The sequence below is a fragment of the Pelophylax lessonae genome (genome assembly GCF_965119305.1).
Source record: "Pelophylax lessonae genome assembly, chromosome: 7".
In the NCBI taxonomy this organism is placed as follows: domain Eukaryota; kingdom Metazoa; phylum Chordata; class Amphibia; order Anura; family Ranidae; genus Pelophylax; species Pelophylax lessonae.
In genome coordinates this window covers 6,942,912-6,962,240 of record NC_138774.1, presented here as the reverse complement: position 1 = coordinate 6,962,240, position 19,329 = coordinate 6,942,912, and the positions used below count along the sequence as shown (strand labels likewise).

Sequence of the window (19,329 nt, the reverse complement as noted above, 5' to 3'; positions counted from 1 at the left end):
TGAAGATAAGGAAATCTACAAGATTAGGCAGAAAGAGGCCAAGCAAGTTATAAGAACTTCTAAAGCGCAGGCAGAAGAAAAACTAGCTCAGTCTATGAAAAAGGGGGATAAGACATTCTTCAGATATATAAATGAAAAAAGGAAATTAAAACAAGGAATAACTAAATTAAAAACAAAGGACGGAAGGTATGTAGAAGAAAATAAAGGGCTAGCTGACTGCCTTAATGAATACTTCTGTTCAGTTTTTACAGAAGAAAAAGAAGGAGAAGGACCTCCACTTGAAAGGATGACTAATGAATCATTTGATGCATGTGTCTTTACAGAGGAAGACATTCTAAGATTGCTGTCTAAAGTGAAGACAAATAAGTCACAGGGTCCTGATGGGATACACCCAAGATTATTAAAAGAGCTTAGTGGTGAGCTGGCAAAACCATTAACAGATCTATTTAACCAATCATTAGTAACAGGAGTCGTCCCGGAAGACTGGAAATTGGCAAATGTCGTGCCCATTCACAAGAAAGGTAGTAGGGAGGAATCGAGCAACTATAGACCAGTGAGTCTGACATCAATAGTAGGCAAATTAATGGAAACCCTATTAAAGGATAGGATTGTGGAACATCTTAAATCCCATGGATTGCAAGATGAAAAACAACATGGGTTTACTTCAGGGAGATCATGTCAAACAAATCTTATAGATTTTTTTGACTGGGTGACTAAAATAATAGACGGTGGAGGTGCAGTAGACATTGCATATCTAGATTTTAGTAAGGCTTTTGACACTGTCCCACATAGAAGACTTATCAATAAACTGCAGTCATTGAGCATGGACTCCCATATTGTTGAGTGGATTAGGCAGTGGCTGAGTGACAGACAACAGAGGGTTGTAGTCAATGGAGAACATTCAGAACAAGGTCATGTTACCAGTGGGGTACCTCAGGGATCTGTACTGGGACCAATTTTGTTTAATATCTTCATAAGTGATATTGCAAAAGGCCTCGATGGTAAGGTTTGTCTTTTTGCTGATGACACAAAGATATGTAACAGGGTTGATGTTCCTGGAGGGAAACGCCAAATGGAAAAGGATTTAGGAAAACTAGAAGAATGGTCAGAACTCTGGCAACTGAAATTTAATGTGGATAAGTGCAAGATAATGCACCTGGGGAGTAAAAACCCAAGGGCAGAATATAGAATATTTGACACAGTCCTGACCTCAGTATCTGAGGAAAGGGATTTAGGAGTAATTATTTCAGAAGACTTAAAGGTGGGAAGACAATGTAATAGAGCAGCACGAAATGCCAGCAGAATGCTTGGATGTATAGGGAGAGGTATAAGCAGTAGAAAGAGAGAAGTGCTTATGCCGCTGTACAGAACACTGGTGAGACCTCACTTGGAGTATTGTGCGCAGTACTGGAGGCCATATCTCCAGAAGGATATAGATACTCTAGAGAGAGTTCAGAGAAGAGCTACTAAACTAGTACATGGATTGCAGGAAAAAACTTACCAGGAAAGGTTAAAGGACCTCAACATGTATAGCTTGGAAGAAAGAAGAGACAGAGGGGATATGATAGAAACTTTTAAATACATAAAGGGAATCAACTCGGTAAAGGAGGAGAGCATATTTAAAAGAAGAAAAACTACCACAAGAGGACACAGTTTTAAATTAGAGGGGCAAAGGTTTAAAAGTAATATGAGGAAGTATTACTTTACTGAGAGAGTAGTGGATGCATGGAATAACCTTCCTGCAGAAGTGGTAGCTGCAAATACAGTGAAGGAGTTTAAGCATGCATGGGATAGGCATAAGACTATCCTTCATACAAGATAGGGCCAGGGACTATTCATAGGATTCAGATATATTGGGCAGACTAGATGGGCCAAATGGTTCTTATCTGCCGACACATTCTATGTTTCTATGTTTCTATATATAAATAAAAATGACATAAATCTTTCCCGTAGTTAGTAAACGCGATAACTTTTGCCCAAACCAATCAAAATACGATTTTTGCATTCTTTTTTTAACAAAAATATGTAGCAGAAATCAAATTGGCCTAAAATGTTAAAAAATTTAGATTTTTCTATATATTTTTTGGGGTATTTAGCAGAATGTGAAAAATATTTTTTTCAAAATTGTCGCTCTTTTTTTTTTTGTTTATAGCGCAAAAAATAAAAACCGCACAGGTGATCAAATACCACCAAAAGAAATCTCTGTTTGTGGGGGAAAAAAAAAGGACATCAATTTAGTTTAGGTACAGCGTCGCACGACCGCGCCAAATCAACGCCCAAAATAACGCAGTGCTGAAATCGTAAAATAGGGCCTGGTCATTAAGCAGCAAAATCTTCCGGTCTAAGTGGTTAAGATGAAAACACCCCAAGAGGGCCATAAACAAAAACAAAAAAACAAAAACGAATCTCCGCAAAACAAATACAAAAAAGAAAATTGGAAAGGAACTCTTCTATCATAAAATACAGATCACCATAGTGAATAAATACATCTTCATTATATAAAACTACATAAAAATTGTGAAGTCCGTGTAGAAATCCTTCACATGAATGACGTCCTCGGTGAATATAGGAAAGGTTCCTCTCCACCAGCATGCAGACGCACTACGCACTCACCAGACTTATCTGACCCCCTATTACAGGGAGTGAAATTGCGCATATGGGGAAAATCCAAGATGTCATACATGAGATCACAGGAATAAATTCAAACAGCTGCTGTCATCCATTCAATACACACACTATATATATATATATACACACACACACACAGTGCCTTGAAAAAGTATTCACACCCCTTGAAATTTTCCACATTTTCTCATGTTAAAACCAAAAACATAAATGTATTTTATTGGGATTTTATGTGATAGACCGACACAAAGTGGCCATAATTGTGAAGTGGAAGGAAAATGATAAATGATACAAATAAATCTGTGAAAAGTGTGGGGGGGCATTTGTATTCACCCCCCTTTACTCTGATACCCCCAGCTAAAATCTAGAGGAACCAATTGCCTTCAGAAGTCACCTAATTAGTAAATAGAGTCCACCTGTGTGTCATTTAATCTCAGTATAAATACAGCTGTTCTGTGAAGCCCTCAGAGGTTTGTTAGAGAACCTTAGTGAACAAACAGCATCATGAAGGCCAAGGAACACACCAGACAGGTCAGGGATAAAGTTGTGGAGAAGTGTAAAGCAGGGTTAGGTTATAAAAAAATCTCCCAAGCTTTGAAAATCTCACGGAGCGCTGTTCAATCCATCATGGGAAAATGGAAAGAGTATGGCACAACTGCAACCCTACCAAGACATGGCCGTCCATCTAAACTGACCGGCCGGGCCCCTACCAAGACATGGCCGTCCACCTAAACTGACCGGCCGGGCCCCTACCAAGACATGGCCGTCCACCTAAACTGACCGGCTGGGCCCCTACCAAGACATGGCCGTCCACCTAAACTGACCGGCCGGGCAAGGAGAGCATTCATCAGAGAAGCAGCCAAGAGGCCCATGGGAACTCTGGAGGAGCTGCAGAGATCCACAGCTCAGGTGGGAGAATCTGTCCACAGGACAACTATTAGTCGTCACTCCACAAATCTGCCCCTTATGGAAGAGTAAGAAGAAGAAAGCCATTGGTGGAAGAAAGCCATAAGAAGTCCTGATTGCAGTTTGGGAGAAGCCATGTGGGGGACACAGCAAACATGTGGAAGAAGGAGCTCTGGTCAGAGGAGACCAAAATTCAACTTTTTGGCCTAAAAGCAAAACGCTATGTGTGGGGGAAAACTAACACTGCACATCACCCTGAACACACCATCCCCACTGTGAAACATGGTGGTGGAAGCTTCATGGTGTGGGGATGCATTTCTTCAGCAGGGACAGGGAAGCTGGTCAGAGTTGATGGGAAGATGGACGGAGCCAAATACAGGGCAATCATAGAAGAAAACCTGTTAGAGTCTGCAAGAGTGATTTTAATATCTTGTTTCAAAATTAATTAACAAATCAAATAAAACAAGTTTCATTTTTTCTTCAGTTATTGGCACCTAAAATCTCAGCTCCTACGACGGGAGTCCTAAAGATTCCCCCTCTTCCAGTACAAATCTCTCCTCCCAGCTCAAATCCTCTCCCTCCCGAAATCCCCCCTTCTAAAACAATAACTCAACCCCTCAAATTTAGCAGCTATAACGGCTTCAACTCTTCTGGGAAGGCTGTCATTCAAGAATGGTGAAACATTCCCATAGACACTCCTAAACCTTGTGGACAGCCTTCCCAGAAGAGTTGAAGCAAGCAACATTGGACATCAGAGTTGCATGACAAGTCATTCCCCATGTTTTCCAATGATAACCATTCATATACACTATATTACCAAAAGTATTGGGACGCCTCTCTATATACATTATATTACCAAAAGTATTGGGACGCCTCTCTATATACACTATATTACCAAAAGTATTGGGACGCCTCTCTATATACACTATATTACCAAAAGTATTGGGACGCCTCTCTATATACATTATATTACCAAAAGTATTGGGACGCCTCTCTATATACACTATATTACCAAAAGTATTGGGACGCCTCTCTATATACACTATGTTACCAAAAGTATTGGGACGCCTCTCTATATACACTATATTACCAAAAGTATTGGGACGCCTCTCTATATACACTATATTACCAAATGTATTGGGACGCCTCCCTTTACACACACATGAACTTTAATGGCATCCCAGTCTTAGTCCATGGGATTCAATATTGAGTTGGCCCACTCTTTGCAGCTATAACAGCTTCAACTCTTCTGGGATGGCTGTCCACAAGGTTTAGGAGTGTCTATGGGAATGTTTGACCATTCTTCCAGAAGCACATTTGTGAGGTCAGGCACTGATGTTGGACAAGAAGGCGTGGCTCGCAGTCTGCACTCCAATTCATCCCAAAGGTGTTCTATCGGGTTGAGGTCAGGACTCTGTGCAGGTCAGTCTAGTTCTTCCACCCCAAACTCGCTCATCCATGTCTTTATGGACCTTGCTTTGTGCACTGGTGCGCATTTATGTTGGAACAGGGAGGGGCCATCCCCAAACTCCTCCCACAAAGTTGGGAGCATGAAATTGTCCAAAATGTCTTGGTATGCCGATGCCTTAAGAGTTCCCTTCACTGGAACTAAGGAGCCAAGCCCAACCCTGAAAAACACCCCCACACCTCAATCCCCTCTCCACCAAATGATTTGGAGGGGTGGCCCAAAACGTTTGGCAATAAAGTATGGATGAGTGAGTTTGGGGTGGAGGAACTTGACTGGCCTGCACAGAGTCCTGACCTCAACCCAATAGAACACCTTTGTGATGAATTAGAGCGGAGACTGTGAGCCAGGCCTTCTCATCCAATATCAGTGCCTGACCTCACAAATGCGCTTCTGGAAGAATGGTCAAACATTCCCATAGACACTCCTAAACCTTGTGGACGGCCTTCCCAGAAGAGTTGAAGCTGTTATAGCTGCAAAGGGTGGGCCAACTCAATATTGAACCCTACGGACTAAGACTGGGAGGTCATTAAAGTTCATGTGCAGGCGTCCCAATACTTTTGACAATATAATGTAGATGACAAAAACCGACAGGGGTTATAACCCTCCCATACACTATTCGCAATGAAAAAATAAAAAAAAAGTTGTTTTTCAGCTGAAAAGTTTTTTTAGACGACAACATTCTTCTGTGAAAAGCTGAAACTTTCTTCCACTTTAAATAAGGATAATGTTAATCATCTTTTATTTAGCGCTCCGGTAAACGGATTTCGGTTCGGCTTCCTCAGCTCTGACATTTCTGGATTATTTATGAAGTAAAGATGTAAAAAAAAAAAAAAAAATGGAAACAAATTTATTATTTAAGATTTTTCCATTTAGAAGCGTCCCTCAAACATGGCGGACGGCGGACGGCGGTCTCCTCTCTCACCTTTTCTCTGACGTTTTTGTGATGTGGGGGGAGGGGAAGCTAAAGCTTTGTATAGAAGTATGGAGCAGCGATATGGACGGCGTCACTAGCGGGTACATGTGCAGAAATCTTAATTTTAGCCAGAGGCGTAACTTCAGGGCCCCGCTGCAAGAAACCATGAAGGGCCCCCCGGACCCCTGGCCCGGGGCCCTTCCCTTCAAGCCTGGGGCTCCTCCCACTGATCCTGGGGCCCTTTACTCTCGTTGCGTGGCCCTTTATTATGGCCCCGCAGCGGGACCCTTTCACAAGTTCTGCAGTGGGTCCCCTTCCTGCCATCTTGGGGACTCCCCACGGTGGTGGAATGCCAGGGCCCGGTTGCAAGTGTGACCTTTGCGATCCTGGAAGCTCACCCACTGGTGTCAGTAGTTTTTATTTTTTGGTATTTTAATTGTATTATTTTTTATCATTTTATTTTATTTTTTTATTTCACAAAAGTTGGTAATGCAAGAGAAAAAAAAAACCTCCCATAGCTTTCCTTGCTCTGTTCCTGCATAAACTGAACGGTCAGGTCACATGATGTGGTGGAGGGCGGCACACAGACACATTTTAAGGAATTCATAATTTTTAGAGGAATTAAACTGTTGTCACACTCAGGTCCTCCTCCATCCAGTGCTGGCTCTTTTCTCTGGAATAAGTCTGCCAACCCTTCTGGGTTCTACCTGGAGCCACCTTCAGAAAGCTGATGATTTACCCAGTGGTTGAGCCAGTGCTCATCCCCCCTCTCTCTCACCCCCCCCTCTCTCTCTCTCTCTCTCTCTCACCCCCCCCCCTCTCTCTCATCCCCCAACAACAACACCACCACCAACACCACCTCCAACACCACCACCACGAACACCACCACCAACACCACCACCACCACCACCAACACCACCACCACCAACAACACCACCAACACCACCACCACGAACACCACCACCACCAACACCACCAACACCACGAACAACACCACCAACAACACCACCACCAACACCACCACTACCAACAACACCACCAACACCACCACTAAAAACAACACCACCACTACCAACACCACCACCACCAACACCACCACCACCAACACCACCACCACTAAAAACAACACCACCACTACCAACACCACCACCACTAACATCACCACCACTAACACCACCACCACTAACACCACCACCACTAACACCACCACCACCAACACCACCACCAACAACACCACCACCACCAACACCACCACCAACAACACCACCACCACCACCACTAAAAACAACACCACCACTACCAACACCACCACTAACACCAACACCACCACCAACACCACCACCAACACCACCACCAACACCACCACCACCACCACCACCAACACCACCACCAACAACACCACCACCAACAACACCACCACCACCACCAACAACACCACCACCACCACCAACAACACCACCACCACCACCAACAACACCACCACTAACACCACCACCAACACCACCAACAACACCAACACCACCACCACTAAAAACAACACCACCACTACCAACACCACCACCAACACCACCACCACTAAAAACAACACCACCACTACCAACACCACCACCACCACCACCACCACCAACAACACCGCCACCACCAACACCACCACCACCACCAACACCACCACCACCACCAACACCACCACCACTAAAAACAACACCACCACTACCAACACCACCACCACCACCACTAAAAACAACACCACCACTACCAACACCACCACCACTAACACCACCACTAACATCACCACCACTAACACCACCACCACTAACATCACCACCACTAACACCACCACCACTAACACCACCACCACCAACACCACCACCACCAACACCACCACCAACAACACCACCACCAACAACACCACCACCAACAACACCACCACCACCACTAAAAACAACACCACCACTACCAACACCACCACTAACACCACCACCAACACCACCACCAACACCACCACCAACACCACCACCAACAACACCACCACCAACACCACCACCAACAACACCACCAACAACACCACCAACAACAACACCACCAACAACACCACCACCAACAACACCACCACCACCACCAACAACACCACCACCACCACCAACACCACCAACAACACCACCACTAACACCACCACCAACACCACCACCACTAAAAACACCACCACCACTACCAACACCACCACCAACACCACCACCACTAAAAACAACACCACCACTACCAACACCACCACCACCAACAACACCGCCACCACCAACACCACCACCACCAACACCACCACCACTAAAAACAACACCACCACTACCAACACCACCACTAACACCACCACCACCACTAAAAACAACACCACCACTACCAACACCACCACCAACAACACCACCACCCCCAACACCACCACTACCAACAACACCACCAACACCCCCACCACGAACAACACCACCACCAACACCACCAACACCAACACCACGAACAACACCACCACCAACAACACCACCACCAACACCACCACTACCAACAACACCACCAACACCACCACTAAAAACAACACCACCACCACTAACACCACCACTAACACCACCACCAACAACACCACCACCAACACCACCACCAACACCACCACCAACACCACCACTACCACCACCACTAAAAACAACACCACCACCACCAACACCACTAAAAACACCACCACCACTAAAAACAACACCACCACTACCAACACCACCACTACCACCACCAACAACACCACCACTACCACCACCAACACCACCAACAACACCACCAACACCACCACCACTAAAAACAACACCACCACTACCAACACCACCAAAAAATAAAAAAAAAGGGGAAAAATTTCGCTGGGAAGCATACAAAATGCATAAAAAAGGCGCATGCAGAAATGTGTCCGGAGTGCGTTTCTATGGTGTGAAGACTGCATGGAAATGGTCGCAGATCACCCTGGGGGTGGTCGGGAAGCATGCAGGACTAAAAATCGCTGGATAGGATTTCTTTAATTTTTTTTACGAAGATGTCGTCATTCTTAAACATTTTTTTTTTTTTTTTAACCAAAAGAGAAATTCTCCTTTTCCCATCAGAGACGAGCCAATGGCAGGCGGCACAGTGCGATTCACAATCCTCCTCGCCGTAACGGCCCCTCTTTGGAATTTCTCCAGGCCGTATTTTCTGTGGGGTAAGCAGGAGTCTCACGGCTCCCCTCTGAGTTCCGTGTCCCATCGCCAGCACCGATCCTCCGCTCAGGAGACCAGTTAGCGGCGGGGAACAGCCGAACGCAAACTAGTATCTACGGCTTTTTTATTTTTTTCCTAGCGACTCGGCGGCCCGGCGGAGGATTTGTAGGAGGCGGCAGGCAGTAAATGTTATTCATTTATTGGGTTTTCAGTCTAATCAAATATTCATTTGTCGGAGTTTCATTCCATTACGGCGAATATTACACAAAGGTGAGCAAAAGCGGAGATTTAGTTTAAAGTCTGATCCGGGCTCTGGAGGGAATAGCGACCGTATAAAACGCACTATAAATGATTCCCGGGAACAGTAAAATATGCTGATGGCCCTCCTGCGCACGTTTTCCTGCTTTATAACTGCCAGAGAAACGCATGACTGCCTTATTAAGGCAAAAAGACGTCGGAGGAAGGACTCCGCGCGGAGCGCATTCTCCGACAGCAATAATACCCCTCCCCCGGGAGACCAAATTCCCGCTAAATCATCGCTAAACAAAATGGAGGAATAACCCGCCGTCTGCTATTATCAGGCGATGGATGGAGGAGGGGGGGGGGCGGCCAGGACGGGGGAGGGGCTCACAGATACGGTGCGGAGATTATTCAGCAGGAAGGACACATTGTGTATATGTTACAAATATCTGCAAATCATCAGAGTTTCCCTAACATCAGAGTCCCCCCTTACATAACAGCCCCAATCAGAGTCCCCCATTACATAGCAGCCCCCCATCAGAGTCCCCCCTTACATAGCAGCCCCCCATCAGAGTCCCCCCTTACATAACAGCCCCCATCAGAGTTCCCCCTTACATAACAGCCCCCATCAGAGTCCCCCCTTACATAACAGCCCCCATCAGAGTCCCCCCTTACATAACAGCCCCCATCAGAGTCCCCCCTTAAATAGCAGCCCCCCATCAGAGTTCCCCTTTACATAGCAGCCCCCATCAGAGTCCCCCCTTAAATAGCAGCCCCCATCAGATTTCCCCTTTACATAGCAGCCCCCATCAGAGTCCCCCTTTACATTACAGCCCCCCTTTACATAGCAGCCCCCATCAGAGTCCCCCTTTACATAGCAGCCCCCCTTTACATAGCAGCCCCCATCAGAGTCCCCCTTTACATAGCAGCCCCCCCCATCAGAGTCCCCCTTACATAGTAGCCCCCATCAGAGTCCCCTTTTACATAACAGCCCCCATCAGAGTTACTATCAAAGTCCCCCCTTGCATGAGAGTCACCATCAGTCTCTACTTTCATGTGGGGGGGGGGGGGCTCTCATGTGAGTCCCCATCAGAGTCCCCCCTTATATGAGCCTCTATCAGAGTCCCCATAGGAATCTTCCCCCCTTATAAGAGAGTTATATGACAGTCCCAATCAGAGCCCCTCTTACACAAGAGTCCTCATCAAAGTACCCCCTACATCCCTTTAAATGAGCGTTACATGAGAGTCCCCATCAGAGCTCCTCTTACATGGGAGTCCCCATCAGAGCTCCTCTTACATGGGAGTCCCCATCAGAGCTCCTCTTACATGGGAGTCCCCATCAGAGCTCCTCTTACATGGGAGTCCCCATCAGAGCTCCTCTTACATGGGAGTCCCCACCAGAGCTCCTCTTACATGGGAGTCCCCATTAAAGCTTCTCTTACCCATCAAAGCCCCCCCCACCCCCTTTATATGAGAGTCCATCTTGCATCAGAGCGGAGTGGCAAAGCGGAGGGGCAGAGCAGAGGGGCAGAGCAGAGCAGAGGGGCAGAGCAGAGGGGCAGAGCAGAGGGGTTAGAGCGGAGGGGCAGAGAGGGGTGGCAGAGAGGGGGGGCAGAGAGGGGGGGCAGAGAGGGGGGGCAGAGCGGGGTGGCAGAGCAGAGGGGCAGAGCGGAGGGGCAGAGCGGAGGGGCAGAGCGGAGGGGCAGAGCGGAGGGGCAGAGTGGGGAACGACAGAGCGGAACGGCAGAGCAGAACGGCAGAGCGGAACGGCAGAGCGGGGTGGCAGAGCGGAGGGGCAGAGCGGAGGGACAGAGAGGGGTGGCATAGCGGAGGGGCAAACCGGGGAACGACAGAGCGGAACGGCAGAGCGGGGTGGCAGAGCGGAGTGGCAGAGCGGAGTGGCAGAGCGGAGTGGCAGAGGGTGCTCAATAATTCACCAGGCCGGCTGTCTCTGAGATGCTGACTGGCAAAACAGGCTCTTTAGGCGTACAAGTCTCGGGAGCGGCGTACGGATAAAACCTACAAGGGAATCCATTATGTGAAGAAGATGTAAATGCCGGCTTAAACATGTTTTAAAGCACTAACTCAATCAAAGCCGGGAGATGGGATGTCATCGCCAGGCGGGAGAAGATGAGAAGTTTAATCTACTTATCTCTGCATCAGCATTCCACCTTCCAGAAGAAAGTCCGTGACAGCTGCATGGTGGGATGGAGAGTCGCCACCTACAGAACGCTACAGGTAGGTGAGTATACACCTACCCCCATGGAGCAATGCTAGCACATCCACAACAATATTATATTCTTACTAGTACACCAATACACATAAATGTACACCCCCCTAAAACACCCATACCCAGGGCTCCAGGTGCACACCTAGTACACATAGCTCCCGGTATAGGCTTGCTACACCTGGACACAAAACTCAATTTACACACCTAGTACCCCTTTACACATAGTTCTGGGTACACACCTACTACACCTACAGTATCTTACAAAAGTAAGTACACCCCTCACATTTTTGTAAATATTTTATTCTACCTTTTCATGTGACAACACTGAAGAAATGAGACTTTGCTACAATGTAAAGTAGTGAGTGTACAGCTTGTATAACAGTGTAAATTTACTGTCCCCTCAAAATAACTCAACACACAGCCATTAATGTCTAAACCACTGGCAACAAAAGTGAGTACACCCCTAAGTGACAATGTCCAAATTGGGCCCAATTAGCCATTTTCCCTCCCCGGTGTCATTTGACTCGTTAGTGTTACAAGGTCTCAGGTGTGAATGGGGAGCAGGTGTGTTACATTTGGTGTTATCGCTCTCACTCTCTCATACTGGTCACTGGAAGTTCAACATGGCTCCTCATGGCAAAGAACTCTCTGAGGATCTGAAAAAAAGAATTGTTGCTCTACATAAAGATGGCCTAGGCTATAAGAAGATTGCCAAGACCCTGAAACTGAGCTGCAGCACTGTGGCCAAGACAATACAGCGGTTTAACAGGACAGGTTCCACTCAGAACAGGCCTCATTATGGTCGACCAATGAAGTTGAGTGCATGTACTCAGCGTCATATCCAGAGGTTGTCTTTGGAAAATAGAAGTATGAGTGCTGCCAGCATTGCTGCAGAGGTTGAAGGGATGGTGGGTCAGCCTGTCAGTGCTCAGACCATACGCCACACACTGCATCAAATTGGCCTGCATGGCTGTCATCCCAGAAGGAAGCCTCTTCTAAAGATGATGCTCAAGAAATCCCGCAAACAGTTTGCTGAAGAAAAGCAGACTAAGGACATGGATTACTGGAACCATCTCCTGTGCTCTGATGAGACCAAGATAAACTTATTTGGTGTCAGATGGTGTCAGGCGTGTGTGGCAGCAACCAGGTGAGAAGTACAAAGACAAGTGTGTCTTCCTACAGTCAGGCATGGTGGTGGGGGTGTCATGGTCTGGGGCTGCATGAGTGCTGCCGGCACTGGGGAGCTACAGTTCATTGAGGGAACCATGAATGCCAACATGTACTGTGACATACTGAAGCAGAGCATGATCCCCTCCCTTCAGAGACTGGGCCGCAGGGCAGTCTTCCAACATGATAACGACCCCAAACACACCTCCAAGACGACCACTGTCTTGCGAAAGAAGCTGAGGGTAAAGGTGGTGGAATGGCCAAGCATGTCTCCAGACCTAAACCCTATTGAGCATCTGTGGGGGATCCTCAAACAGAAGGTGGAGGAGCGCAAGGTCTCTAACATCCACCAGCTCTGTGATGTCATCATGGAGGAGGGGAAGAGGACTCCGGTGACAACCTGTGAAGCTCTGGTGAACTCCATGCCCAAGAGGGTTAAGGCAGTGCTGGAAAATAATGGTGGCCACACAAAATATTGACACTTTGGGCGTAATTTGGACATTGTCACTTAGGGGTGTACTCACTTTTGTTGCCAGTGGTTTAGACATTAATGGCTGTGTGTTGAGTTATTTTGAGGGGACAGTAAATTTACACTGTTATACAAGCTGTACACTCACTACTTTACATTGTAGCAAAGGGTCATTTCTTCAGTGTTGTCACATGAAAAGACCTGGTATACCTATACACATAGCTCCAGGTACACTCCTCGTACACCTACACCTAGTTCAATGTTGACACCTGATGCACCTATATACATAGCTCTAGGTACACACCTGGCACACCTATAAGCATAGCTAAATTTACACACCAATTACACCTATACCCATAGCTCCAGATACACACCTACTACACCTATATACATAGTTCCATGTTGACACCTGGTACACCTATATACATAGCTCGAGGTACAGGCCTGGTACACCTATACACATAGCTCTAGGTACATGCCTACTACACCTATATATATAGTTCAATGTTGACACCTGGTACACCTATATACATAGCTCCAGGTACATGCCTGGTACACCTACTCCCATAGCTCCAGGTACATGCTTACTATGCCTATATACATAGTTCAATGTTGACACCGGATACACCTATATACATAGAACCAGGTACATACCTGGTTCACCTATAAGCATAGCTTAATTTACACACCTGGTACACCTATACCCACGGCTTCAGGTTCACGCCTGGTACACCTATACATAAAGCTCCATGTGCACACCTGCCACACCTATACACATAGCTCCAGATACACCTGACCAGCCTATGCATGCCTACTACACCTATACCCATAGCTACATGTACACACCTACTACACATACACATAGTTCCATGTACACACCTACTACACCTATACACATAGTTCCATGTACACACCTGGCACACCAATATACATAGCTCCAGGTACACGTCTGCTAAGCCTATACCCACAGATGCATGACCTGCTACACCTATGCATAATGCTCCAGGTGCACACCTATGTACATAGTTCCATGTTGACGCCTGGTACAACTATACACATAACTGCATGTAATATGCCTGGTACACCTATACACATAACTTGCCCCCTATACATCAGAGCCCCCCCAACCCTTCACATCACTGGCTCCCCTATGCATCAGAGCCCCCCCAACCCTTCACATCACTGGCTCCCCTATGCATCAGAGCCCCCCCCCAACCCTTCACATCACTGGCTCCCCTATGCATCAGAGCCCCCCCCCCCAACCCTTCACATCACTGGCTCCCCTATGCTTAAGAGCCCCCCCCCAACCCTTCACATCACTGGCTCCCCTATGCATCAAAGCCCCCCCCACCCTTCACATCACTGGCTCCCCTATGCATCAGAGCCCCCCCAACCCTTCACATCACTGGCTCCCCTATGCTTAAGAGCCCCCCCCAACCCTTCACATCACTGGCTCCCCTATGCATCAAAGCCCCCCCCCCTTCACATCACTGGCTCCCCTATGCATCAGAGCCCCCCCAACCCTCCACATCACTGGCTGCCCTATGCATCAGAGCCCCCCCCCAAGCCTTTACATCACTGGCTCCCCTATGCATCGGAGCCCCCCCCCCAACCCTTCACATCACAAGCTCCCCTATGCATCAAAGCCACCCTGTATCACAACAGAGGTGCCCTATCACTTTAGAGCTCCCCCCTTCACATCACTGGCTCCCCATCACATCAGAGTCTCCCTGTTATATCAAAGGTCCCCTATCACTTCAGAGCCGCCCCCTCCCCCTTTACAGCAGAGGCTCCCCTTTACATTAAAATCTCCTATATACATCAGGGTCCCCCTTTCACATCAGAGCCCCCCTTAATATCAGAGGTCCCCCGTATCACCTCAGAGCCCCCCTTTATAGCAGAGGCTCGCCTGTACTTCAGACTCTCCCTTTCACATCAGAGGTCCCCCCCCATATCATATCAGTGTCCCCCCCCACTCATCACATCAAAGCCCCCCTTTATATCACAGGCTCCCCTTTACATTAGAGTCCCTCCTTCACATTAAAATCCCCGCTTCACCTCAAAGGTAGCTCTACATGCCAGAGTTCTCTATACATCAGAGACCCCCCCCACAGGGTAGCTCAGTGTACATATACAGCATGGCTGTGCTGTAACTCCCATGTGCATGCACGGAGTTTAATCCCACTTTAACCCTTTGCTGGAAATAAAATCTCATTGAAATGGACTCCACCAATACCGTTCCATCGTATCTCTCCGGGCGTCGATGCCCGCCTAACGCCTCCAAGCGATGCACCTTGTGAAGGGCGCCATTTATGCAAACAACCTCCCGCCATCATATCATACCCGAAAAACTTAACTAAGGTATAAAACATGCAGAGGAGGAGTCGGGGGTCTCGCCGCGATCGTAAACGCCGTTATCTTTCTGTTCAGCAGTTCACGTTACCGCTGTTCTGACTAATTAATTAAAGGAGCTGTTTCTGTAATGTGCAAACAGGGACTCGGCGAAACTGGAAGAGGCTTTTAGATCTCCGGGAGATGCGGAGTCAATCCGGGCGCCAGCAATCAAATGTAATGAAATCGCGTGTCAGTGCTAAGCTTGCAAAAACTGTGAAGTTTGACTAGGGAGTAAAAGGATTATAATTAGATTTTCAATAGGATAATAACTGAATGGCAGAGAGCAGTAAAGAGAAAATATTATGTTGTTGGCTAATGGCTGCTGCCGATCGCCTTCGTTTAGTTCTTTTTTTTTTTGTTCCTGTGCTCTTGTAAGCCGTGCTAATTTAATTTGCTTTTACCAGCGAAAAAGAAAAAAAAAAAAGTATCAGCGCTCCTTCAATCGCACTTGAATGTCATTTGCAAAAATCATTGATTCCAAGGTGCTTTTAGAGACGGCCAATGTTTATTTTATGCAAAACGACCAACAACTGGCAGATCGGGAGGGGGGGATTTGGGGTGCAGGGCACCGTTCAACCAACAACTGGAAGATCGGGGGGGGGGGGGATTTGGGGTGCAGGGCACCGTTCGACCAGCAACTGGCAGATCGGGGGGGAATTTGGAGTGCAGGGCACCGTTCGACCAACAACTGGCAGATCGGGGGGGGGGGGGGATTTGGGGTGCAGGGCACTGTTCAACCAACAAATGGCAGATCGGGGGGGAATTTGGGGTGCAGGGCACCATTCGACCAACAACTGGCAGATCGGAAGGGGGCAGGGATTCTTATCCTTCAGGGCCCCATTGGCACTAATACGTTCAATTGTAATGTGTGAATGCGCGATATGGCGCGGGATAATGTGCACTGCTTTAAGGCAACCCATTTAATTATAAACGGGCTGCCAATGCACCTCGATGGATAAAAAAAAAAAGACATGCATGGCAATGCAGCGTGCCACAATGCATGGTTCATGCGTTTTGGTGAGCTGCGTTGTGCATTGGGCTCTATTGTAAAATAGGTTGCGGTGCCATTCATAATGAATGCCGCTGACATTTCTGGAGTCTGGCCTCATACTTGGTGCTGAGAGTTATGAGCAATGGCAGAGGTGGTAAGCACACAGCAGTCAACACGGTTACTAACCAGAGAAGCTTACACTCTAATGCGCCACCCCCCAAGTCACACTATTATTATACATTTATATAGCTCTGACATATACCGCAGTGATGTACAGAGAACACTGAGCCAGTCACATCAGTCTCTGTACCAGAGGAGCTTACACTCTAATGTCCCCCCCCCACAGTCACATCAGTCTCTGTACCAGAGGAGCTTACACTCTAATGTCCCCCCACAGTCACATCAGTCTTTGTACCAGAGGAGCTTACACTCGAATGCCCCCCAGTCACACACTATTATTATTATATATTTATATAGCTCTGACATATACCGCAGTGCTGTACAGAGATCACTGAGCCAATCACATCCGTCTCTGTACCAGAAGAGCTTACACTCTAATGCCCCCCCCATCACTCACTATTACTATTATTATACATTTATATAGCTCTGACATATACCGCAGTGCTGTACAGAGATCACTGAGCCAGTCACATCAGTCTCTGTACCAGAGGAGCTTACACTCGAATGTCCCCTCCCCCCACAGTCACATCAGTCTCTGTACCAGAAGAGCTTACACTCTAATGCCCCCCCCCCGTCACACACTATTATTATTATTATACATTATATAGCTCTGACATATACCGCAGTGCTGTACAGAGATCACTGAGCCAGTCACATCAGTCTCTGCACCAGAGGAGCTTACACTCTAATGGCCCCCCAACTATTATACATTTATATGCAATAGCTCTGACATATACCGCAGTGCTGTACAAAGAACACTGAGCCAATCATACTGGTCTCTGCGCCAAAGGAGATTACACTCCAATGTCCCTCCCCAGTCACACACTATTATTATTTTTTTACATTTATATAGCCCTGACATATCACAGTGCTGTACAGAGAACACTGAGCCAGTCACATCAGTCTCTGTACCAGCGGAGCTTACACTCTAATGTCTAATATCTAAAAGCGGGTGGGTGGGTCTCTGGGTATCCCTTTCCTTTTCCGCTTGAGTTACGCAGAGTGGTCATATGGGGCTTTTCAGACTCATCAGGATTTCGATTTTGAGACACTTTTTCTAGTCAGTTTAGTAGTGCATTCATTACTTCACATGGAATGCACAGTGTCAGTTTTCCATTCCAAAAAAAGTCCTTCCTGTCGAGGTGGTGGTGCACAACATTCTGGGTGAGGTTGGGAAAATTTGGGGTCTTGAGAGGGACAGGTGGTGGTAGGAGGCCGGGACAAAAGTGTGGAGGAATGTCAGGTCCCCATAGTTGCTGTCAGTCACTGGGTGCATCATTTTTTTTTTTTTGTGCCCTTTTACGTCCCCCAGATTTTTATAAAACCAGATATTTTTTTAAAAAAGGCTGCATGCATGGGAATAAATGTTTATTCATTTCTTAGCCTGAGGGGGTGTTTAGGTGGAAGATAGTGTTTTCTTGAGGTGCATTATAATGATCATAATAATAATAATAAAATAGGTTTTGGTTTGTATATTTAGTTTTGTTTATGTTTTTTTTTTTTTTTCCTGGCAAAAAAAATATATATATTTTCTGTTTCTAGGCCATTTTATAATCTCTATATATATATAAAAATCATATATATATATATAATCATATATATATATATATATATATATATATATTTTTTTTTTATAGATAGATTGATATATATCCATATATATTTATATTTATTTATTTATAGATATATAGATATATATATATTTATATATATATCTATATATATATATATATATATTGTATATATGTAGATAGATATGTTTTTTATTAGGTTTTAGGATTGTAAGATTTTTAATAAACATAAAAAGTACACTCTAATGCCCCTATAACAGTTATTCATCATGCAAATACTACATCCAATTTTAATAGAAAGCCAGTTAGCTTTACATTATTGCTGTTTGGATAGAGGATATAGGAGCACCCAGAGGAAACCCATACAAGGGTATTCTAAAAAAATATGTATTTGGAGTCTTCAAATGTATCAAACTCTAAGAGTACCTATCATTCATCCACCATGCCGGCCATGTGTTTTTATCCATTATCCATGAGGACTAAAGCAGAAGGATACTTCAATGAGTCTGAAATGGACCACAATGTATGAAAAAATGCCAAAAAAAAAAAGCACAATAGAAAAGACATGTTTTTAATTACAGAAGTGGGAATCGTCCCCGGAATAGTCACCGTAATGTCCTGCTGTAAAGTTTTACTGATTAATAAACCAGAGAGAGATATAAAAATCCTATCGGAATTATAGCTCGGCAGTGTTGACGCTCAGGGTCATAATTAAGCAGACTTTCTCTCCCACGTTCTCACATTGGACTTGTGAAGGGATCTGCGTCCTCTCGAGTCACAGACAGGGCTGTATTGGAAAGGTCAGAAAGAAGACAAGGATTGGTCAGTGCCTTGTAAGGGACATAAGTGAAGGACTGGGGTAAGGTATGGCTTTCTGCTGATAACACAAAGGTGTGCAATACGGTTGATATCCCTGAAGGTGCAGGAGGAAAGAGGTCTTAAGTCCTCTAT

The 19,329-nt window shown here is 46.2% G+C and overlaps 3 protein-coding genes across 6 annotated transcripts in view; 2 read left to right on the top strand and 1 right to left on the bottom strand.

The window, feature by feature from the left end:
• The window catches only part of DACH2 (dachshund family transcription factor 2), a 680,850-nt gene that overhangs the window by 19,419 nt on the left and 642,102 nt on the right, over window positions 1-19,329 (bottom strand). The window lies entirely within an intron of this gene.
• On the top strand, window positions 6,895-7,398 carry LOC309559747 (uncharacterized protein; the record flags this gene model as incomplete). The annotated part of the gene is made up of 2 exons (XM_082263186.1): window positions 6,895-6,957; window positions 7,279-7,398. Coding segments are annotated over 2 exons (183 nt in total), but the record flags the coding sequence as incomplete, so codon positions are not given.
• LOC309559746 (uncharacterized protein) lies at window positions 7,504-7,851 on the top strand (the record flags this gene model as incomplete). The annotated part of the gene is made up of 2 exons (XM_082263185.1): window positions 7,504-7,557; window positions 7,771-7,851. Coding segments are annotated over 2 exons (135 nt in total), but the record flags the coding sequence as incomplete, so codon positions are not given.